Here is a 25814-nt window from a genome sequence, read left to right as displayed (position 1 = left end):
AGGTGGGGCAAGGCTGCAGCACCCTCAGCATATGCCAAGAGCTGCACCCACATAGGAGACCCGGAGGAAGCTCCTGGTTCCTGCCTTCAGACTGGCCCAGCTCGCGCCCTTGGGGCCATCTGGGGAGTGCAACAGTGTTTGGGAGATTTCTACCTTTCTCTCTCTCTCACCATAAGTATGCCTTCCAAAGAAATAAATAAAACACAAATGTTAAAAAAAAGATCCCTTAAAACACGATCTGTTCCTTCCAGATGTGGCCAACTTTATCCTCATCGCTTCTTTCTGACCCTACTAGTTCAAGTATCCCAATTCGGCACACTCGCAGGCCCCTATCTTTCCAATGTCCAATTTCTCTCTCCTGGTTTCTTTCACCTCCTTTAACTGGGTTAAAACATAATTATGGATGTCCACAGAATCTGCAGGACGCATTACCTCAGGCACAGCACCTCAGGGCACTGCACTGTCCCTTTCTCTTGCCTCCTGAGAAAAAGCGGCTTAATCTCCACTCGCTCTACCACCGAAACTTTCAGTGCCATTTTCAGTTTTACCTCCGATATCTCCTTCATGTTGAAACCTTTTCCCTTTTACGCCCGAGGGCAGAACGGTAACACCTGAGGAGAACCAGCAGGTAACTCCGCCGGCGCGCCCTGGCGGCAGCAGGCCACGTCAGCGCGCTGACGTCACGCGTAGCACCGACGCGCCGCCGTCGGGCCCGCCCAGCGGAGCCTGTCTGGACGAGTCTAGCTGTGAGTCCGGGCAGTTTGAGCTCTTGTGGGGACTGAAACCTGGCAACGGCGACTACTAGAAGAGGGGGCCTCAGGAATCCGGGATTCCCAAAGTAAGGTGACTTGTTTTCCTGAAAGGCGCGCGGGCAGCCGAGGGTGCGCCTTCCAGCGCGCGCCGCGGTCTCCTAGGCAACGACGCTGCGCGGGGGCCCGCGCTGGGTGGGATTGCGCGTGCGTAGTGCGCGGTTCTTGCTTGTATCTAATGGCAGTGGGCGTTTGATTCCTACAGAGGATGTCGCATTTCTCCAGCGAGGACGAGGCGATGCTGCAGGCCATGCTGAGGCAGTTGTTCCTGAGCGTGAAGGAGAAAATCACGGGTGCTCCGTCCCTGGAGTGCGCCGAGGACATCCTTTTACATCTGGAGGAAACTGATGAAAATTTTCACAAGTAAAATTGCCTTTGATATCTTGAGCAAACAGCACGTTGATCTGGAAAAGGTTAAAGTGCAGTTCAGAGAAGAAATGCTCATTTCATGATTGTTGTTAAAGTTTTTTTTTCCAAGTGCAGAATTCGGTTTTATTTCCCTGGGTGTCGAATCCATCGTTATTCTTTATGAATTTTATAAAGCTTTTACCTACTTTAAAACAACATATCCTTCCCCATCCTTTCCTGGACAGTGTAGTAACGTTATTATATATTACATATTTTTAAAAGCAGTTATGTTTCAAGGAGTTAATGGTTCCTTAAGATCCCTGTGGCTTGCTTGTCTGAGATTTGGTGGTTGCACCAAGTGTGCCTTCCGAGTGCTGCAAAGGAATACCGTGTTGATGTGAGGCGCTTATGCAAGTGTTTCAAAATCTAGAAGAAATGGATGAATTTACCGATGATGAGCTTAGTAAAAATTAACTCAGTAATTATTTAAACAGCTCTGTATGATGTAAGAGCGAGAAATGAAATTCCAAACCTCACGCCAGATGTGGTTAGCTGCTTCTGGAATAGTTTCAGTTCCTCCACAGGATAAAGCACTTGCACTAGTGTCTGACACTTGTGGACAGGGCAGATAAAAGATATGGAATACTCTGGAGGAAGCAGGAGAGAAAGGTTTAATGAGGGAAGTGCCATGTTGAAGGACCTTTTGTTTTTTCTTTGTATTCATTTGTTTTCACTTTGTGTAAAAGGAGGAGAGAAGATCTGAGAGGTTACTCCCCAAGTGTTAGGACTGCAGGCTGGAAGTGGGAGTTCTCTGTGGGGCTTTGATGTGAGCGGCAGGAGCTCAAGAAGTGGAGCCTAGTGTTTCCTCCCGGAGTGTATGTTAGCAGGGAGATGGATGGGAAGTGGAGGCGCTTCGGACTTAAATCAGGCATTGCAATATGGGATGCAGGCGTCCCAGGCTCCTTTAGTGGGGGCATAACCCCTGTGCCAAAGGCCCACGTCTGAAAGGATCTTTACAAATTTAAATACCTTTTAAAGACTTAGAAGATTTGTTCATTTGGTTTATGTAATGTTAGTTAAACCTCTCCCTAAAAGTCTAACTCCCACCACCTCCGTGGGAGTCATCCAGTATTTACATTTCATGTTGAACTCACAGAGATAACATTTCAATTTTTTTCTACTTATGTTACATTTTGTGACTTTTGGGTACCCTGAAATTCTGTATCTTACCAATGTTACATGTAAGCATTAGATGATTTTATTTTCCAAGATTTATCTGAAAGGATGTTAGAGAAAAAAAAAAAAGCCATGTATCTGCTGAGTTACCCCCCAGATGCCTGCCCCAGGCTGGTTATAGGTTGCACTGAAGCTGGAAGTCTGTGTCTCCTTGGTGGGAGGGATCCAGGTTCTGAGAGGATCATCTGCAGCCTGACCGGTAGGCGCAGGAAGCTGCTCCTGAAGCCTGGAGTTGACAGGACTCCCATGTCAGGTGACAGCGTTTACAATTCTGTTTGTGTTCACTTGGAGTTTGGTGGGGGAAGCGTTTATAGTGGTGACCAGATTCTTATGTTTTAAAACGTATGTAAGAAATCCTTGTTAATCTGAGTTTTAATTTATTTAGTGTTTATGGTTATATATAACTTCTTTTGTATTTGCATGAATTTTTTGTTTCCCCATTACATCTATTGCTAATAACTTACTTTATAATTTTAGAAATAGCAAAAGCCAGCTTCTACTAGTTAGCAATTGATTTGTTATTTTAATAGAAGAATATAGAGAAATTAGAGCTTAGACACAGTTGGGTCATTAAAGCTTTGTAAGCTCATGTAATGATAATTCATTTCAAAGAAACCCACTTCCAGTGTGAAGTTTGGTATTTTATTTCTTGCTTTTATATTATATGGGATTGTTTATTGAATTAATTTTTACTAAGATCATGTTCTGTAAATTTATTCATTTCATCTAAATTTTGAAGCACTTGCACAGGGATTTTTAAAATTAAATGCTGTTAACTTTTTAAGTGTTTGCAGGACCTATGATTCTGTCTTCTGTTGTGTCTTCTCTTTCACTCTTGTTCTATCTTGCTGTGCCTGGAGATTTATTCATTTTAGTGGTGCTCTTAAAGAACCAGATTCTGGCTTTCCACCCACCTTCCATTATGTGTTTATCTCTTGTTTCATTAAAATATGGTATTTTTTCCTTTTTGTTAAATCTTTTAAACTTGTAATGAATACTGATTTGCAGCCTTTTGGTTTTTAAAATTAAGTGTTTTAAGCACATATATTTGCTTTTGAGGTTGTTTATTTAAGGCTTCAACTGTGGCAACTTTAAAATGTTTTTAAAATTAATATTGGTTTGTTTTTAATTTCTTTCACCAGTCTAATGGCTCTTGTAAAACTAATTTAATCTTCTTTGGGATCTCCAGTTGGCATTAACATCGGGATTCATCCATTCATCGTTCCCTTCCTTCTTCCCTTCCTCCTTTCTTTCTTCCACCCCTCCCGGCTCATCTCCTCTTTTTCACATTTATTTTTATTGGAAAGGCAAAGAGAGGGAGAGACAGAAAGATCTGTGCTCTGGCTCACACCCTAAGTGTCTGCAGTGTCTAGAGCTGAGCTGATCTGAACCCAGGAACCTCCTCCGGATCTCCTACATGGATGCAGGGTCCAAACGCTTTGGGCCATCCTCTGCCACTTTTGCAGGTCACAGGCCAGGAGTTAGATATGAAGTGGAGTAGCTAAGCCATGAACTGGCACCCATATGGGATGTTGGCGCATGCACGGCGAAGGTTTAGCCACTGAGCTGTTGTACTGGGACCTGCAGGTTTTGTAATCTTATTCATTTGAAGCTCACAATGATGATGGAGTTTCACTCAATTTCACTCTCTGTAATCTTTAGCCAAGTAAAAATTGTCAAAATATAATGAAAAAAAGAAGTTCACAAATGCAGAAGCTGAGATCCAGAGAACCTAAATGACTAACAAAACACCACAAAACAACAGGGAGAAAGAAATCTACAACACTGTGAAATTAAATAACATGCTGCTAAATGACTAATGTGCCATTGAAGAAATGAAACAGAAAACGAAGAACCTTCTTGAAGAAAATGATACTATTGTATGACCCCATGAGTCATTAAAAATTTTAATGAGAAAAAAATCTGTTTTGAAGAAATGAAAATTAAAAACATCAGAATCCAAAAAAAAAAAAAATAAGATACATTTAACAGTTTCATTGGGAATCCATCTTTGATTTGGAAGTAGAGTTGCATGCTGCATTGCTTTCATGAAAAATAAGTAGGATATTGGCTAAAATAATTTCCAAAATTGATGATATGAAACTTTAAAAAGTATTTATTTGTTTATTTATTGGAACATCAGATATACAGAGAAGAGGAGAAAGAGGAAGAACGTCCATCCGATGAGTCACTCCCCACGTGGCCACAATGGCTGGAACTGAGCTGATCCAAAGGCAGAAGCCAGGAGCTTCTTCCGGGTCTCCCACACAGGTGCAAAGTCCTAAGGCTTTGGGCTGTCCTGGACTGTTTTCCCAGGCTACAAGCAGGGAGTTGGATGGGGAGTGTGGCCTCCTGGATTAGAACTGGCACCCATATTGGATTCTGGCGCATGCAAAGCAAGGACTTGAGCCACAGGCTACTGTGCTGGGCCCCCATGGGATTTTTTTGATTTAAAAATCTCCAACTGAACTTTGATATTTTGGATTAGATGTAGACTTACTTGTTGGTGAATGGGGTTTCCATTGTATTGCAGTGGATAAAACCACTGTATGTGATGCCTGCATCCCATATGGCACTGGCTTGTGTTCTGGTTGCTCCAGTCGTGATCTTGTCCCGTGCTAATGGTTGGAAAAAACAGCTGAAGATGACTCGAGTCCTTGGGCCCCTGCTTCCTGATGGGAACCTGGATGATGTTCCCAACTCCTGGCTTTGGCTTAGCTCAACCCTGGCTGTCGTGGCCATTCAGGGAATGAATCAGTAGGTGGAAGATTTCAGAGTTTCTCACTCTGAAACTCTGGCTTTCAAATAAATAAATCAATATTTTTATTTTATGTTTATATATTATAGTTACATAAAATATTTATAATTTATATATAATTTTTATAGTTTCATATAAAATTATATAAAATAACACATTACTATTATATATTAATATTTTACTTATGACTTATATATAATTTATATCTAATACTTATATATATTTATCTCATCTATAAAATTTATGATATGATATATGCTATATCATACATATATATGAGAGAGAGATAGATAATGGAGGGAACAGATTACTTAAATTTGTGGGACAGTTTCTCCAAACCTCATTGCAACTGTGTTTTTCTGTTCTGGCTCACCATTAGAGAAGAAAACCATTTTAGAATTTTGCGAAGTGCTATGATTAATTGGGATAGTAAAAAAAAAATTTTGCAAAATGAATTGTTGAATGAGAATTTGAAGACTTTGTCTACTCCCACATAGAAGATAGAAGGGCCTACTTGAAGAAATGACTCCTCATTGATTTGGGATTGGAAAGTCTGTAAGAATCCTAACAGTTCCCTATGATAAGGGTCCTTACCATCCCTTGAAATGTTTCTTCTTTTAGAACAGCCTTGTGATAGAAACCTGTTAAGACAGGTTTAACCTTGGGGTCCTGGGGTTCATTGAATTTGGAAGATTCATTAGAATCCTGAAGCATTCTGAATGAGTCTGAGAGGTAGTCACTTAGTAGTGATATCTTTAGAAAAAAATCCTCTGATTATTGCAGTTTCCAAAGAGTAGATGCCATCTCCTATTTTAGCTTTTGAAAAAAGATTTATTAAAGGTCAGACTTACAGAGAGAGAGGAGGAGAGACAGAGACTTTTCTATCTGCTGGTTCACTCCCCAATGGCTATAGTTGTCCGGAGCTAGGCTAGTCTGAATCTAGGATCTAGGAATTTGTCTCAGGTCTCCTGTGTGAGTGTGGGGACCCAAGGAGTTGGACCATCCTTTGCTGCTTTCCCAGGTTGTTAACAGTGAGCTACATCAGTGGTGGAGCAGCCAGGATTCAAACTGGTGCCTATACGGGATGCCAGCAGTGGTCTCCCCAAAGAATAGATTTAAAGTTGCCCTCTCATATTGACTCTGGTGTCAGTGGTGGCAGTTCTGCTTCTGCTCCATATCCCTGGATAGTGGCTGGGCAAAGCAACAGAATATGGCCCAGTAATTTGGGTGCCAGCCTGCTAAAATAGGAGATCCAGTTAATGCTCTTGAAAACTGACTTCAACCTGACCCAGCCCTACCTGTTTTAGCTTTTTTGGGGATCAACTGTTGCTGGAAGATTCCCTGTCTTTCTTTGTGTGCCTGTTTCTTCCTTTCTCTGTAACTCTGACTTTCAAATTAAAAAAAAAATAAATCTTATATAAGTTTTTCAAGCATACTTCTATTACAGCTGATACTAAATGTTGGGGGGTATAACTATATATATCTATATCTATATCTATATTTTTCTGTGACTTCTTTTGAAGAATTATATTCCCTTAACTGATTTGAACACATTTTGGTAACGGACTTGTGTCTTGTTTCTTCACTGCCTGATTATGAAACTATCATCTTGGGTTGCCTGCATGTTGATCTTTGTAAGAAAGCATGCAGAAAAGCTGTGTTTCTCAGTCCGTATTTGTTTATCCTAATGGCCTGATTTGTAATATAGAGATGGGCTACTGAAACCAAGGAATGAGGACTATTCTGCCCTTGAGTGATAAGTGTTGTTGGTGGGATGTCAAATTTACCTTCACAGAGGCTCTTCCTTCAATTTTAAGACATGGCTTAGCTGCATCTTCTGCTTACCACTAAGTGTGTCAGGATTTTGAGGGACACTGGTATGTCTGATGGAATAAACTTGGGCAGGATTATGAAGTGTGTCTAGAGTTTTTAGGGACCTGCTGTTATTTTTCTGGATTGCTTTCTTTTACATTCAATTTTTCTTTCTTTTTTCAGTATAAGAGGCTTGACATGAGGTTGCAATGATTGGACTGAAAGTACTGTTTGCTCTTTACATCTTGTTGTACACATTTGCTAATGGTCTCATAGTCAGATGTGTGTGGAAGCAGTATATGTTTATGCATGTGTATGGTGCCATGTTTATGTGTATATGTCTGTACCCGAAAAATGTATGACAAATGTTACAAAAATGTACTGACAAATGTTACAAAAGCGAGAATGTCTTCAAAGGATTATTTTGAAATTTAGATTTTGACTGTTCTTGCATAAATTTTCACCAATTTTTACAGAAAATATGAAGATTTGGTTTGTAATTAGAGACAGAAATAAATTAATATTTCAAAGAGAAAGCATTTGCTGGTGTATGGGAAGACCTTCAAGGAATACAATAATGACTCAACGGAAGAAGCACAACTGTTTAGATGATGAATGGGTGCATTTTCAATGGAACATAAGATTCAGGAAATTGAGGCTGATACTGTGGCAAAGTGGATTAAGCTGCAGCTTGAAGTGCTGGTGTCCCAGTTATAGCTGTTCCACTTCCATTACAAAGCCTGCTAATAAGTAAGCAAAACAGCTAAAGATGGCTCAAATCCCTTGCACCCAGGTGGGAGACAACCTAGAAAACCTTCTGTCTTTGACTTGGTGCAGCCCAGGTTATTGCCATCATTTGAGGAGTGAACCAGTGGATGAAAGATGTTTCTGTCTCTCTCAGTCTGTAACTCTGCCTTTCGAATAAAAATTGGGGTTGCTATTTCAGTGTTATGTGGCAGGGCATTAAGTTTACAAAATAATATTCCTGTTCTGCTATTGTTATTCTTTAAAATATTTATTTATTTGACAGTTTGCATTGCAGATCTCTTTCATCAGCTGGTTCATTGCCCACATGGATGTAATAGCCAGAATTAGGCTAGGTGGGAGTCAAGAGCTTGGAACAGCACGAGAGTCTCCCATGTAGTGACAGGTGTTTGGACCATCATCCAGTTGCCTTGCTGGTACATATTCAGGGAGCTGGATCGAAAGTGGAGCAGCTGGGGCTTTGATATGGATGTCTACTGCCCTTAGTAAATGGTTCTCCCCTTGAAGAATAGAAGATAAACATTGAGTATAAATATTGAACAGTTAAAAGTAAACCCAATAGGGCCCGGCGCAGTGGCGCAAGTGGTTAAAGGTCCTTGCCTTGCACGCCCAGGATCCCATATGGGCGCCGGTTCTAATCCCAGCAGCCCCGCTTCCCTTCCAGCTCCCTGCCTGTGGCCCGGGAAAGCAGTTGAGGATGGCCCAAAGCTTTGGGAACCTGCACCCGCGTGGGAGACCCAGAAGAGGCTCTGGCTTCGGATTGGCATAGTATCGGCCCGTTGCGCTCACTTGGGGAGTGAATCATTGGACGGAAGATCTTCCTCTCTGTCTCTCCTCTCTGTATATCCACCTTTCCAATAAAAAATAATAAAAATAAATCTTTAAAAAAAAAGTAAACCCAATAATTAATAAATGTATAGGTAAATTGTACTTTTAAATTAACATTCCAATTTTAATTTTGAGGAAATAAAATGCACAGATTTTCTCACTTAATGGAAGAAATTTAAATAGTATATAAATGGATGAAAATGAGTATCTTAAAAATTCCTTTGTTTTCTTTTTCACTTTCAGTTTATTGTTACAAAATATCTTAATAGTTAAACATTTTTGAATGTTTACATCTTTGAAAAAACATGCTCTTATGGGAAATGTGAACTTTGGAATAAGGTATAAGAATTAATAGGTTGAGAATTTGAAAAGGCTCCTTATGTTTTTGGATCAGTGTCATCTATTTTATCTATCATGTGGTAAATAAATAATGTTACTAAGGTGTGCTTAGCACAGTCAAGTGTGGCAGTCTCCCTTTCTTGTATGCAAATCAACATGACTGGTGGTTTAGAATATTGACTATAGTTTCATTTATGTACGGATGCCTGACGGAAGGATTTGATTGATGAGGCACTCAGAATTCTATGCCAAGGAAGTTGTAAGTCATCATGAAAGATAATAGGCAGGCAATAATTACTTTTAAACTCAGCAAATATTTATTGAGGCATTATGTGCATGACATTGTGTAAGTTAAGCTGTAAAATGACTCTAACTCTGAGGGAAGTAATGAAGTCCCTGACTTTGAGAACTGATATGAATGTTGAGGATGAATATGAGAGGGAAGAGAGTAAATGGGAGGTGATGAACAAGAAGGCTGCTGCAGTAATCTATTTATAATTTGATTTGACTTTACTCTGATTGAGACAGACACAAAAGGGAAATGATGAAGTAATGAATGTGTAAAAAAAAAAAAAACCTGAACAAATGTTTCTTCGTGAGTGGACATGCAATGTAGAAAATGGATATTAAAGAGCTAAGTGGCTAAGTGTTGGGACTCATGAAAAATGTTTCTGTAGAAAGGTAACGGGTAGATGCCAATAGGAGAAATTTGTTTTGCTCTGCCTTTGTCTTCTGGAGGGGAATGTAGAAAGAGTAAGATGGTTGGTTTGTGTGCTGGGGAGATGTAATTGTAGCATACTGTTATCTACATTTTATTAACAGGATTTAAATGACTGATTACTAGAACAAATTTAGACATGATAAACAAGTTGAAGCTGACAGACACTGTTAAAAGATATTAGGAGACAAACCATTTTTTTTGAGCTGTGTTTTACATCTGTAAACATTTACAAAGTATTGTGTGTTAGATGTTACACATGATAAAGAAATGGAAGTCCTGATTTCGAGTCTGGAAATGAGGAAAAATTTGGGTTTATGGGTGATCAGTAGGCAAACAGAGGATAAATTAGGTCATATAACTACATACAGTGCTAATGGGGTGGGTGGCGGCAAGGGCCACACAGTTTTGGGAACTTGGAGAACTTTATTAGAAAAGTAGCATTCTATGTTATAGAAAATGATCCTTCTGGAGGAGGAATGGTAGTGAAACACTTCAAAAGAGTCAAACAATGTGATCAAAAGTATTGCAGATAAGTTATATGGGTAGTGTTTGGTACTTGTATGGATGGCAATAAGTCATGCATCTGTCAGAACAAATTAAGAAGTCAGAAGGGGCCCAACTCATAGGCCTAGTGCCTAAAGTCCTCACCTGGAACATGCCACAATCCCATATGGGCACCAGTTCTAGTCCCAGAGACCCTGCTTCCCATTCAGCTCCCTGCCTGTGGCCAGGGAAAGTAGTCGAGGATGGCCCAAAGCCTTGGGACCCTGCATTCATGTGAGAGACCAAGAAGAGCTCCTGGCTTTGGATCAGTGCAGCTCTGGCTGTTGTGCTCACTTGGGGAGTGAATCATCGGATGTAAGATCTTCCTCTCTGTCTCTCCCCTCTGTATACCTGACTTTACAATAAACATAAATAAATCTCTCAAAAACAAAGTCAGAAGTCTTTGCATTGTAATGGCAGAATATGTCTTTAATAATATTGTAATAATAAGTACCACTTACTGATATTTCAATTTATACAGGGTTCTATGTTAGATGCAGGGCATATATACTATCTAAAATGTTTTAATAACTTGAAGATTGGTGCTTTTTGCTTTTTATGACTAGAAAAAACAACCATCAAGTAAGTAATTGAGATAGCTCAAGTTTAGAGCTATGTGATTCTGAAAATTGACAGGACTTGCTTATTTTAAGTCACTGGGATTGATGGTTATTTTATAGAAAAAAATCATTTAATGTAGGAGGTCATTAAATGATTCTTTCCATGTCAAGTATGTATAATATAATGCAACTAAATGTATATTTATTTCTCTGTGTTTTTTAGTTGAGTAGAAATTTTCGGATTGGTGTTTCAGGAACCTTAAGAAAGTTTACAAGTTTTGTGAACATAGTATTTGTGTGCTCAGCAGTTTTCTAAATTACTGTTGCGGGGCCAGCAGCATTTGCATCAACATCACTTGAAAATGATTCGAAATGCAGATTTTTGTGGCTCTGTTCTATGCTTACTGAACCAGAGGCTCTGAAAGTAGAGTCCTGTCTTTTATTTTATTTTTATTAATTTATTTTTATTGATAAAGCAGATTTACAGAGAGAGGAAGGGACAGAATGCTCCTCCATTCACTGATTGACTCCTGATCGGCCACAGTAGCTGGAGCTGAGCTGAACTGAAGGTTGGATCCAGGAACTTTTCTAGGTCTCCCACCTAGAACCATCCTTTGCAACTTTCTGAAGCCATAAACAGACATAAAGAGAGAGTTGGATGGGAATGGATGGGAAGTGTTTTTTTTTTTTTTTTTTTTTAAGATTTGTGTATTTTTATAGGAAAATCAGATTTTACAGAGAGAAGGAGATATATAGTGAAATATCTTCCATCCACTCTTTTGCTCCTGAAGTGGATGCAACAGCCAGAGCTGAGGTGATCCAAAGCCAGGAGCTTCTTCAGGTCTCCCACAAGGGTGCAGGGGCCCATGGCTTTGGCCCATCCTCTACTGCTTTTCCAGGCTGCGAGCAGGGAGCTGGATGGGAAGTGGAACAGCCAGGACATGAATGGGATTTTGGCATATGGGATTTTGGCATATGGGATTTTGGCGCATGTCAGGCGAGGACTTCAGCCAGTAGGCTATCATACCAGGCCCCCATTTGTTTTTTAATAGTATTTTCAGATGATACTATTCTATGTTGTAATTTGAAAGCGAGTGAATTATGTTGTGACCTGAGAGTGCTCTTGGCAGTTGTTAAGCCAAAGGTTATAAAGGTGTGAACACTGATATAATGCCAGTCAGTATAGAAAGAAAGGGTGTTGAAGAAGAGTTTGCAGAACAGTTTGCTTGGTAGAATGAGACGTAACAGAACGTTGTAGTTAAATTGTTTGAGACTACATACACAGGTCTGGTTGAATAATGTCCCTTGAAAGGAAAAGATGGTTTGTGAGTGGATTAGTATGATTAACAATTTGGGGTTGGTTATTTTGATTTAATACACAGGCCTGGTATATTGGAAAGTGGATTGGACTGAAAAGAGTTAAATGAATCACCTTTTTGCATTGTAGTAGGAGTTGGGGCTCTGTAAGGGAGCAGAAAAGGCATTTGTTCAGTATCTTATTTTTAATTTGATAGTTCATATTTACAAATTTACATTTATTGTCTACTGCCTCTTTAATTCTTCCAAATAATATGATGAAATAAGTTTTAGGCTTGCTAAGTTACTGATGAGAAAATCGGAAAGTTGCCTTAGTCACACAGCTATTAAGAGGTATAGCTAGAACTCGTGCTCAGGCCTTTTGACTCTAAGCCTTTACTATAATACCACTCGACTTCATGTTAGATACTCTGCTTGATTTTTTTTTTTAAGATTTATTTTCATTGGAAAGGCAGATCAAATTTATGGAGAGGAGGAGGAAAGAGAGAAAGATCTTCTATCTACCGGTTCATTACCTAAATGGCTGCAGCTGAACTGATTCAAAGCCTGGAGCCAGGAGCTTTTTCTGGTTCTCCCATGTGGGTGCAGGGTTCCAAGGCTTTGGGGCATCCTCCACTGCTTTTCCAGGCTGTAATCAGGGAGTTGGATGGGAATTGGAGCAGCTGGACCATGGAATAGTGCCCATATGGGATTCTGGCACTTGGAAGGTGAGGATTTAGCACTTGAGCCATCACCCCAGGCCCCCTGCTTGACTAATGAAGTCTGCATTCTCCATAGCAGGTTGGCCGCTCTCACTAAGGGGACAGCCTGGGAATTCTAGGAAGCAGTGATTTGTTCCAAGGTAGAGAAGTGAAGAGCAGGAAAACCCAAACAAAATCAGTTAAATGGAAGATGAAGATAAAAGTCTTTGACCTCTTGGGCGAGGTGGCTGTTCTTTAGACAAAGTAGTCACTTAGTATATATGTGACTGAAAAGTATGTGTGGATGCTCTGACAACCTACAGAAACAGATGATGGAGGATCTTGACCTTCTGAAATGTACATGTGTGTGAGGGTCTTATACAGTGAATATGCAAATGAGGAGGCTAGACTATTACAAAAATGGCCTTTCCTTAATTGTACTTGTGATGTTTGAGGTCCCAGAAACTTTAACTTTTGCATATTATTATACAAATTAAAATTATTGCCTTTTATATTTAGTAAATATATTTAGTAAAAGTATTTTCTTTGTGGAAACTTCACAATCTTGTATTCGCCATATTGTCTGTGTTTACAAGCTAATTTTATCAGTATTGAGCAGACTGTATAAAGAAAAGTTCTCAATATATTCAGCTGTTTGAATATTTCTGTAAACATGGAAAATGTTAAGAATAATTTAAGTCACTACTTTTATGATGTACAGAAAAGTTCTTCTCATAGTGGGTGCTTAGTCTTTTCTACTCATTCTTTTATGATCACTACATTGTTACTCTGAGTTTCTCATCAAATTGAAAAATTACTCAAATCTTTAACAACTGCTTTCTTGACACTTTGGATGTTAAAGATATGAACATATAAAAGAAATATTAGAGATGTCTAATTAAATTTAGGGTGCCTCTGGAATTTGTTTTTCAACTTCATGGTAATTTTTAAATGATGCTCATTGCCAAATATCCCAGAAAAAGAAAGAAAACAAAATTCCAAATTAGCTTGATCGTTTCTGATTAATAACCACTTTGGTATTAAGGTAAGAAATCTTACTATGTAACTGATTTTTCTGTGCTAGCATTCACTTTTTCTGGATATGGTTAACTTGTTAAGTAAGATCATAGTATTCACTGCATTAATTTATCTTTTTTTTAAGCTATGAATTTGTGAAATACCTTAGACAGCACATATGCAACACTCTGGGATCAATGATTGAGGAAGAAATGGAAAAATGCATATCCGATCAGAATCAAGGTGATGTATCTGGGTATGACACAGTTGTACAGCATGTGACCAAGAGGACTCAGGAATCTCAAGAGTGAGTATTCACCTGCTAGTGGTTTTTTATTTTTACATTTTTTGAAAATTATTATTTTTTTTCATTTTATGATACAATTCCATAGGTTCTGTTATAGGTTATCCCCTTCCAAAATTTCACCCTCGCTGATAAACCCCCCCCCATTATTACAATAGTATAGTTCTTCATAAGCAGTTGTATGTCCATGATTCTGCTACTTAAGTGTATCCTGACATTGCAGGTATCAAGAATGGCAGAGAGTCCAGCATCCCATTGTCAAGGTGTATTTAAAAGTTTCATAGGGAATCCATCTTTCATTTGGAAGTAGAGATGCATACTGCATTTTATCTTCACATTTAGATATGATAGTCTCTATTACACAGTTATACATTCTCTTAAGTGAAAAGCCATGAAACAAAATCAGCAACAGAAATAAAGTTTAAAAAAATTTGCAGCACTTTGAAGTTGAAAAACCCACCACTGAATAACTGACTCATGGGTCGGTTAAAATGAAAAAAATGAAAAAGCAAATAAAGAGCCTTCTTGGAGAAAATGATGCCACTGTTTGACCCAGGAGTCAGTGAAAAATTTAATAAGAGAAAAGAAACTATTTCGAAGAAATGAAAATAAAAACAAAAATATCAGAAACCATGAGTTGCAGCAAAAACAGCATTAAAAAGGTTATTGATCTTGTTTTGCATGTAGGTTGCCTTATATCAGAGAAAACATATGATATTTGTCCTTTTGGGATTGACTTATTTCTCTGAGCATAATGCCAATACTGTTTTAATGTAATATTTGTCTCAGCACGGCTCCTTGTCAGCACTCCCAATGCACCATTTCCTTGTGTTTTTTTTTTTTCATATTTGCCCGTGTAATTCTTTGAAACAGCTAGATAGCTCACGACACTCTTTTCGTAACTCTCTCCATGGGCTTCTAATCTTGCCCAAATTAAAATCCAGAGTTCTACTGTTCTTTTATTCCTAGCATACTTGCTCCTCCAACCAACTTGAGTAAGTTATCTGGTATACCCTAGAACATATAGACTAGATAACTTATTTTTATTGTTTGTTTTTACTTCTGATAGTTTTTACCTTATTCACCGTTTTGAATTTAAAGATACAAAGAAATGATGCATTCCCTGAAGAACATTATGATGATAGTGGTGGAGTCAATGATGAACAAGTTCGAAGATGATGAGATACGAAGCCAAGAAAGGCAGAGAAAAATCCCGAAGGAGAAGAGCAATAGTTACTGCACAGACAATTGCTCTGACAGTGATTCGTCCTTTAATCAGGTATGTGGTTTTGTTTACAGATTTGGTTAGAAATCATGTTTAATATTCTCTAGTTTTTTTTAGAAGCTTTAATGCATTCTTTATTAGCCAGATCTCCTAATTTTATAGCTCAGAAGAAAAACAGTATCTAAAAAGAACATCTTTTGGGTCTGTGTAAAGACTGAATGGCTAAATCTTGTCTTGCACTCGCCTGGGTGCCATATGGGCTCTCTGGGCTGCTCCACTTTTTCATAAGCTTTCTGCATGTGACCTCAGAAAGCAGTAGAGGATGGTCCAAAGCCTTGGGACCCTGCACCTACATTGGAGACCCAGAGGAGGCTCCTGGCTTCTGACTTTGGATTGGGTTAGCTCCACTCTGCACTGTCATTGGACTCTTGGAAGAAGCTCCTGGCTCCTGGTGTTGGATTGTCTCAGATCTAGCTGGTATGGCTACTTGCCAATTGAACCAGCAGCAAGAGGATCTTTTTCTCTTCCTCTTTGTAAATCTGCCTTTCCAATAAAAACAAATTTTTTTTAAAAAAGAATAATACAGTTGAAAGAAGTCTCCTAAAACTTGAAGTGTCTCTTTCCCAATTAATCCTTTCTGAGGCAGAAAGGGGTGGGTATGGAGAGAAACAGAGAGAGAGAGGCAGAGAGAGAATGAACTCCCTTTTACTGGTTCATACCCTAAATGCCCTCAGTCGCTGGGGCACTGAAGCTGGGAGCTGGGAATTGGTGATACATCAGTGGCATGAGCCCAGTAGGAAGCAGGAATTAGGAGCTAGAGCCGGGATTGATCCCAGGCATCCCAATGTGCAATACGGTATCAAAAGCTTGACCAATTGCCTGCCCATTTTAAAATCTTATTCTATTGACAAAAGATTTGATGTCTTACATTTTCTCCAACTAAGGGAATGAGAGCTCATTTCTTTTGACCACAGTAGGGCCAAGGGAAAGATAAGTCCTTGGCTGGACAAGCTTTAGTAGAAGATGTAGGGAAGTTGTTAGTCCAGAGCCATGCACATTAAACTTCTGCACAGAGACTTCCAGGCCAGAATGTGTGTGTGTGTGTGATTTTAGTGTGATTTCTAAGCTGGTATTTTTAGTAAATTTTCAGATAATTAGAGATATGTTAGGGACATAACCCTAAAATAATTCCTGACCATTAGTGCTATAGAGGTTTGTGGTGGGCTTTTGGCCTAGTGGTAAAGGTCTGGTTAGATTGCCATGTGCCATATTAGTCCTGGGCACTGTGAGGATTTGGCTAAGTGTTTTAACAGATAGGAACTGTTTCTCTTTCTTCCTTTCAATTAAGAAAAAAAAAGACAAAACACCAAAAAAGATTTTGAGAAGATTTTGGACGAACATAAAAAAATATGTGTTTTGGTCTCTTTTTGTCTTCTATGATTGAAGGAAATAATGGCTTTGAAAATATTAAAAGTAGAACTTTAAGGTTAATGTGCCTGCCATTCCATCATTTTACATGAGAGATTGTGCTGAGTTGCAAATGTATTTACAAGTCAGGCTGATTACCTGGTGTGATGGAGGATGTGACAAAATGGATTTTCTTAATATCGTAGGTCTTGGTCATTTCTTATTGTGACAGTGTTTGGAAGAAGGTGGGGCGTAGTTGTATTTTAACTTAATCTGGTCAAATGACTTGTTTTAAAGGCTTCTTAACTTCCTCATATCAAAGACTTTTAGAATACAAAAGCACAAAAAAAATAAATTTCAGAATTGAATTCACACGTTACATGTTTTCGTTTACTTGATGAGTCACTTTAACAGACTAAAATAGAAAAAATAAGAGAAAAAGAAATGAAACATTTCAATTTTGTTCTAAGAAGTACAAATATTTGAACCTAATGAGGATCGACTTAGTAGCTGTCAGTTCAGTTTATTAATTACAAGACACTAAATTATTTCTTATCACTAGAATCATAGATTTTTGAGGGCATACAAAATTTTGGTTGAGATGGCATTGCATGAGAGAAGAAAATAGTTTTGGAAGTATTTGAAGCATTCAGTTTATAAGGTCTCAGTCTCAAAATATAATCTTTTGAAAGTTTTGTTTTTAAGTTGTTGAGAATGGTGTGTGCTTTCATTTTCTGTTGTTGCCTTTGAGATATCTATAGAGGATAACTGAATTTTCAAGTGTTTGACTTACGAATATAATTTTATTTTGTAAGGGACTAGTTGAGTTGAAAGTGAATTCTTTTACCAAGAAGGGGTAGAATGCTTGGATATTGAAAAGAAACATGTAAGTCAGAACTTGTCTGAAAGATGTTTGTGACCTAGCTCTAAGAGATTTTTGGATAATCTTATAAGAGACCATCTTTTGTGAAACTGATCGAAGAAGACAAAAGTAGAAAAACTCAGCAAAGGAAAAAGTAAACCCAAAGCACACAGTGAGATTATTTATGCAAAAAAGACAACCAAGTTACTACCTCTCAACAATAATTCATCCTTCCGTTTCTTTCTCTTTTTTCCTATTGTTTGTTCTTAATTTTTTTCCTTAGTATGTACCTTCATGTCTGTAAATATGTTTGCATGTTAAAAATATTTATATGGGGGGGGAATATTTCGTTACATTCATGGTTTCGCTTCTGTTACCATCAGTAGACATTTTCACCATTGAGTTGGTACAGAAGCTCTGCAGGCTAATCTTCCATTTGCAGTACCAGTATTCCACATGGGCTTTGATTCTAGTCCCACATGCTCTACTTCCAGTTCAGTTTAGTTTTAAAGAGAGTAGGATGTTGGGATAGAGGAAATGAGAGGTGCAGAGAAAATCTTATGGGTGACCAAAGACTATTTCTTTGAATATATTTTTTTTTGATTTTCTAAAATGAGGGTGGTCATTAAAAACCTCTGAAGGAAGAACATTACCATGCTAGAGAAGAGAAAGGGGCAAATATTATTCAGCTAGAGCGAACTTGGCACCTTTAGGAAATGGAAAGAAGGTAATATGATTCAACTATGGAAGGTGATACCAAGAGTGATGTATGAGAGTGTTTGATCCAGATAGAGTAAGTGTCTGCTGTTTTTGTCTGTTTATGTTTTCAACTTTGCATTTTCTCATGTTTCTGGGTGTACAGTTTTTGTGTATATGATGTGTCCCACAGTATTACACACATTACACTTGGTCAGCAGGTAATCATAGTTTTTATATACTCGTAGCTGCATTGTCTTCCTGAGAGATCCAGTTTCCATTTAAAAGCCTTGGGAAACAAACATTCTAAAACTACTGTCGAGTCAGAATTGAAAATCCCCTTTCTTTTGTTAAGAATTGATGTTATACTTGGAATTAAATATTTTAAAAAATTATTTATTTATTTGAGGCCATAGTTACAGAAAGAGAAGAAACAGAGCTCTTCCAACTGCTGATTCACTCCTCAGATCCTTACTACAGTTGGAGCTGAGGCAGTTCAAAGCCAGGAGCTGGGAGCTTCCTCCATATCTCCCATGGGGGTGGCAGGGACCCACGTGTTTTGGTTATCTTCCACGGCTTTTCCTAGCCTGTGTGAAAGGAACTGGATTAGAATTGGAGCAGCTGGGAACTGGCACCAATATGGGATGCTGACATTGCCGGCAGCAGCTTTACCAGCTACTTCTCAACTCCAGCCTTGTTTTATGATAATATTTCCTAATATCTGCTAGATAAATGAGTGTTCTGTCCATTGTGTTACAGAGTTACAAGTTTTGCCCGGGAAAATTGCAGTTGATTTTAGACCAATTGGATCCTGGGCAACCTAAAGAGGTAAGTTAAGGGGAATCTGCCAAGTCTGGTTAGATGCTGCACGTTATTAATATACTAGGTTACCATCAGTAGCAACTGAGTTGTTTCTTTAAGACTGGACCTTTATTGTTTTTAATAATCCTAGATTGATATTCCTGGTAAACTTTCGATCCTGAAATGAAAGGTCATGGGCTAGGGAAGACTCAGATTAGACAATTGTCATGGTTTGTAAGTGGACATTTTTATTTCTAGCTTTAGTTTCTAAGGACTGAATTCATGAGTAGTTGTCCCTCAAAATTCCTCTTTCTGCTGTGCTGTAATGATTTCTCAGAGAAAACCTTTTTATTTAATGCTTCTCCTACTTAAAAGTATTTTCAATGGGCAAATTTATATATACATATATATATATAAATGGACGTGTTTTGAAATATATATATATGCACATTGAGAAATTTTTTTGATAGTGAGCTAATTAAAATGTCAAGCCAATTAACACTTTAAAACTTATTGTCAGTAATTTTCAAAAACAAAATATATTGTTGCTAACTATAGTCGCCATACTGTATAACAGCTTTCTTGAATTCATTTCGCATATTTGACTGCAGTTTTTGTATTTTACTAACATCTCTTGAACTTTGATACATTTCAGAAGCTTTGACACCTTTGTGCATTTACAAGAAAAATAATTTTTAGAGAATTTGTTACTTTCAAAAAATTTATTTAGTTACTTAAAAAGGCAGAGTTGCAGAGAGAGAAGGAGAGGCAGGTAGGGAGGGAGGAAAGGAGCAGAAGATAGACATTGAGAGAAAAAGAGAGAGAGAGCTATAACATCACAGACTCACCAGGCTAAAGGCAGAAACTAGGAGCTTCATCTGGGTCTCCAGGAGGGGTACAGGATTCCAAGTTCTTAGTTGCTCTTCAGTTACTTTCCAGGCACATTAGTGGGGAGCTGAAGCAGAAGTGGAGCAGCTGAACCGTTGCCCATATTGGATACTGGAGTTGCAGGTAGTGGCATAGCTTACTATGCAACAATGCCAGTCCCTTATCTCAAAGTTTTTTTTTTTTTACCTTTTTATTTTAAACTAAATAAATAATATGCTTTATTCTCACTGAAGTTTTTTTTAAGAAAAATCAGAAAAATTCTTCTCAGCATTTTGTAATCTGTTTTTTTAAGGTTCTTATAATAACATGTTTCAGAAGATACTTGAAATGAGGTTTGACTTTTATATAATTCAGCTTAAATAGATTATTTGCAAATCTGTACTGTTCAGAAGCCCTTATTTTGCTTCTGCAAGCACTATTTTCTCTATGAGGTTTTATCCTAAAAGCTAACTGAACAAGAGAAATTACTTGGTGCTGTAAATAGATTCTTTTTTTTTTTAATCTTTAGTTTCCAGTGTTGAAAACTCTCATTGTGTTTTCCCTATGCCTACTACAAATAAAACTTTGTTGGGGTTTCTGTCTTTTGAATTTGTATTTTCAAATGTTAGTATTTTAGTTTTAATTGGAAAATGTTCAATGTCAAATCTCCAGAAGTCTTGTGTCCTGTCCATAACAATTTACCTTTTTATTCACTCAGCTTCAGATGACACAGGTGGGGAATGACCAGAGTTGAGGTCCACATTGGAATTAGTGTGTCTGTATTGACTTTTTAGAACAGCTTTGCTCCATTTATCATAGGAGAGGAGCTATTCTGTATTACTGTATATCTGGTCACATGACTTTGAGTTATTGCTGTATGCATCTTGAGGAGTGAATTTTTTTCAATGTTCAGGCATTAAATTTTGGATTTCAGGTTTGAACAGCTTTCCCCCCACGCCCCCAAATCAGTAGTTTACAAGGCTGGAAAAATAAGATACAAAGAAGAAACAAGTTAAAACAATTTTATTTTGTGTGTTTAAGAGGACTGTGTATATATTCTGGAATGAATGTTTCATCAGGAACAATCTAGAGGACCGTGTATGAGGGTCTATTAAAATGGAAGAGTGTAGAGTGATGATAGTTGATAACATTGCCTTGGTGATCTTGATTCAGCCACTGCACCCTCTGTTCTGTTTAGACATGAGACCTAGAATTTTTTCATAGATTAATATTAAAATTTTTGTCTTACACAGAATAACAACCTATATTTCCTGTACAACCATTTAGATGAAAATGAGTTCTCAAGAATTATTCTGTAAAAGTGTATCATTTTCTTAACTCTTTAAAATAGTTGTGATTCTGGCTTTAGGTAATCTCTTAAATACTGTGTTAGAGTTTATATTATTGTAGTAACTAAGTATTAATAGCAAATACTATTTTACAGGTGAGATATGAAGCCTTGCAGACCTTGTGTTCAGCTCCTCCATCTGATGTCCTGAATTGTGATAATTGGACTTCTCTCTGTGAAAGACTGAAAGTGGCTCTATCAGATCCTGACCCAGTGTTTAGTGTAAGGCAATGATTATAGAAATGTTATTAATTTCTCTTATTATGCTAGAAGCACATGGAATATAATAGTTTTATTTAATAGCTGAAATATTTATGGAATTTCAATGTCAGGTTTTGGGTTGTTCAAATTTTCTTCAAAGGAAAGAACTATTTCATGATTAGTTTCAAAGTTTCGTCAGTAGCATACTTCACTGTACTCAGATGTCAAGTATGCATTTTAGTTTGTTTTATGAAAGGTTATTCAAGGATCTGTGTTGCCTTTTTTTTTCTTAATTTAAGATACATATATAAAGATAGTGTCTATGAGGTACTACATGATATTTTATTACATACATACATTGTGTGATATCTAATCAGAGTGGATATATTTATCCTTTCAAGTATTCAACTTTTTAAAATAGTAAATGTATCTAAAGGTATATTTTCTATAATTTTTAAATGGAGAAACATGTTAAATATTATATCATTCTGCTGTGTGAAGAGCTCAGGAACTTCCTGTTCGTATCTAGCTTTAATGTAGCACCTGTCAGTCAAGTTTTATTCTTTTGTCCCTCAGCATTTCCCATTATATCCTCTGGTGTTAGCCATTGTTAGCCATTTTTGTATTTTAATGTTCTATACAATCTCCAGTTGTCTTTGAATGGACACTGGAATAAGATCATGTGGTAGTTGTTTTCTGTGCTTGGCTTGTTTCACTTAATGGTGTCATTCATTTTGAGCTAAGAAAAGTGTTTTTCTTTTTTTTTTAATATTATTTATTTTGAAAATCCGACTTACAGAGAGGATTGAATAAGAGTGAATGTGCAAGAGAAATCTGCCATCCCTCCTTCACACTCCCCAGTTTACTGCATCTGCCAGCTCCGGACTAGGTGGAAGTCAGAAGCCATGACCTTCAAGCCTGGCTCCCACGTGGATGACAGGGACCTAGACACTTGGGTCACCTTCTACAACTTTTCCCAGGCTGCTAGCAGGAACTGGATTAGAAGTGGATCAGTAGGGTCATGGACTGGTGCCCATGTGAGATGTTGGCATTGTAGGTAGTGGCTTCACCCACTGTAATTTTTTATTCATTTATTTTATTTTTATTGGAAATTCAGATATACAGAGGGAAGGAGAGACAGAGAGGAAGATCTTCCATCTGCTGATTCATTCCCCAAGTGGCTACAATGGCCAGAGTTGTGCCAGTCTACAGTCAGGAGCCTGTTCCGGGTCTCCCATGTGGGAGCAGGATCCCAAGGTTTTGGGCCGTCCTCTACTGCTTTGCTAGGCCACAAGCAGGGAGCTGGATGGGAAGCAGGGGCAGCAGGATTAGAACCAGCATCCATATGGGATTCTGGTGTGTTCAAGGCAAGGACTTTAGCTGTTAGGCTACAGCAACGGGGCCCACTCAGTATACTTCTTCATTAGCTTCAAGAGAAATGTCTTAAAATAATTCATAATATGTGAAAACATAAAAATGAAGAATTAGTATTCTAGCAGATTCATCATAATTTTATTTCTGCAGCTATGTTTTTAGAGGTTGCATAACTGCTTAAAAATGAAAGAAAACTGTGAAGCTAACACTTTATAAAACCAAGAATTTAAGAAGTAATTTAAAATAAATCATAAAGGAGCTAGAGAAAATTAAAAAATGGCTATTTGTGCTTGTTCTGTTTTTGCTATTTTAGATCATATTTTCCTGTTTAGAGATTGATAAATCTGATGTATAGCCCCGCATTTTTAAGCATTAAATGGAGCCTTTTCACATTTTGTGAATTATAAGCAAAATCCTAAAAAACAATACAGAAGCAAGTTTAAAAACAGAGTGTAGATAACTGTCACCTTAAAGCAGAGGATCGGAGTGAGATGTGACCCCTGTGTGATTCAGTGAGGTGTAATTTTAGAAGCCATGTATATAAATGTATGTTATATTGAATCTATAAATATATTATTTAATATATTATATAGAATACACATAGCAGTGATATATCTTAATATATATTATGTAATATAATATGTTAGATAATATATGATATATTGTTATATATAATGTGTATTATTTAATATATCCAAAATATTAGATATATATGAGAATTTTTAGAGAGCTTTTCTCTTCCTAACTGACACATGAATGAAGAAAGCTGCAGATGTTCATTGTGTTTTGTAGAGTTGAATAGCTACAATTGAGTCTTTTTAGTTTAGATGCTAGGAATACACTTTGTTTTTTATTTTTATTTATTTATTATTACTATGATCATTTTATGATACAGTTCCATACACTCCTGAGAGTTCCCTTATCCCCTTTCCATTTCCACCCCACCCCACCTAATTCCTCTATATCATTACTACAATATAGTTCTTCATACACAGTCATATGTCCATCATTGAGGGCATGGACAATGGCAGAGAGTCCAGCATCCTATTGTCAAGATACAGTAAACAGCTTTCATTGTAAGTCTATCTTTGGAAGTACAGATACATTAGGGAATTATTTTCTTATTATTTCATTAAATATATTTGTAAAACCAGTTTCACTTTTTGTACCTTCTGCGAGTCCAATAGCTCTTATATTTGGCCTCTTAATATTGTCTTTCAATTCTTGAATACTTTTTTTGGCCTGATCCAGCTCTACTTCCAGCTGTTTGTTTCCCCCTGGTGACAGGAAATATTTTCCAATTCTGAGATTCTTTCTTCTGCTTGTTTCATTGTATTTTGGAGACTCTCCATTGTACTTTTAATTTGCTCTACTGTGTTCTTAATTTCTGATAGATCAGCCTTGATTTGCTTTCTTGCTGCTATTTTCTGTTTAACATATTCCTTAAATTCTTTGAACTCTTGCATGTGCTTCCATTGTTGACCAGAAGCTTTAAAATGAGTTCTCTGAATTCTGTGTCCCTCATTTTCTCGATGTCTTCCTCAGTTAACTCTGAGGTTGGCAAAGGGTTTTGCTCCTTTACAGGGGAGTCTTTAGTGATATTCATTTTATCTGTCTTCTTTTGCTCTTGGTCATTGTACTTCTGGTTATCAGAATCTTCTCCTTGGGGCAGGTTTCTAAGCTGTGTCACCCACAGGTCTACAGTTCGATTTTGCTTATTGCAGTTGGTACCCAGCTTTTTGCTTGCAGCCACTTGTGCCACTCATTCCAGTGAGTTCCAGGTCTGGGTTCTTATGTTAGATTTCCACCATGGTCTCTGTAGTCCCAGCTCCTGGCTCACCAGTCTCCACCTCCTGTGATACCGTGCTGAGGTTGCACAGTTGTCTCTGCAACCATTCTCTCATGTCTTATTGGAGCAGGTCCTAGGATTAGAGAGACAGCAGGTGTCCTATAAATCTAGGTTGTTGTTGGTGCTAATCATGCTGGAACCTGTTGGCTGTTTGGTCTGGGTGCCGCACGGAACTATTTTGACCCACACAACGCCACAGTCGGTTATTAGTGGTATTATTTTCCTGCGGGACCAGTGCAATCCATGGAACTCAATGAGTTCTCGTGAGCTCAGCACATGTGCAGTTCACTGTTATCCCCTGCAGTCCTAAAACATTTGCCACACTGTACTAAATAGTGCCTGACGTACCACTAGTAGAGTTCTTGATCTGCTGGCTGTCAGGTCTGAGGGCTACTTGGACCTGTCTTGGGTGGAACCCATAGAATGCTATGTTGCTGCAGTTCACTGAGTCAGAAATGAATTCATTCCCAGCTCAGTGTATGCTCAGTCCTTTCTCTTGCCTTTGCCTCCTTAAGCATAATGGCACCCGATTCAGTTGTAGGGGGCTGACTGGGCTATGAAATCCACCCTGTTCTCGCACTGCCTGTCTATGATCTGCTGCTCTGTCTCTGCTCTTGGTCAAATCAAACGGACCAGCAAGGTGGACAGTTCTTTGTGCTCACCTCCCAAGCTCCTGGTGAAAGTACCTTTCCACCAGGTTGCTGGTGGAGTTCCGGCTGCTGGTGGAGTTCAGATCACCATTAGCTGATTGCCACTGGAGTATCAATCACTGCCACACCACACCGTTGTGTCTGCTGCTTTCCTGTGTCTGTCAGTCTCCTGGTACCCCTCTGCTGTGGTTCTGTCCATTCCTTTTTTCTGCAATGTATCCTCTGTGCTTCATCCTGATTAAATGTTTCTCCGTCTGTTTAATCGTGCCCTTACCCTATTCTGCATTCTTGATTCTCTGGGAATACACTCTGAATAAGACGAAAGTGTTTGCCCTGAAAGAACTGACATTCTAGTAGAATAAGTAGATAATAAATAGTTATAGAAAAGTTTATGTCAAAACGTCTGTTAACTTAAAAGAACATTGTACTGTCAGTGAAGATGTAATGCTACTGATAACAAATGATTTGGGAACTACAAGTTTTTTCCCTTTTAAAAG

The 25814-nt window shown here is 38.1% G+C and overlaps 1 protein-coding gene across 1 annotated transcript in view; it reads left to right on the top strand.

The window, feature by feature from the left end:
• The first annotated feature begins 1009 nt into the window (after positions 1-1009).
• TBC1D32 (TBC1 domain family member 32) overlaps positions 1010-25814 on the top strand; it is a 171100-nt gene continuing 146295 nt past the window's right edge. The window contains 5 exon segments of the mRNA XM_040965431.1: positions 1010-1172; positions 13879-14040; positions 15139-15316; positions 18987-19055; positions 21340-21465. Of these exon segments, the coding sequence (XP_040821365.1) occupies positions 1018-1172; positions 13879-14040; positions 15139-15316; positions 18987-19055; positions 21340-21465 (690 nt within the window). The 5' untranslated portion in view covers positions 1010-1017.

Source organism: Ochotona curzoniae, unplaced genomic scaffold (assembly GCF_017591425.1).
Source record: "Ochotona curzoniae isolate NIBS_2020 unplaced genomic scaffold, NIBS_Ocur_1.0 scaffold_3890, whole genome shotgun sequence".
NCBI lineage: Eukaryota > Metazoa > Chordata > Mammalia > Lagomorpha > Ochotonidae > Ochotona > Ochotona curzoniae.
This window is presented reverse-complemented; position numbering and strand designations above follow the sequence as displayed.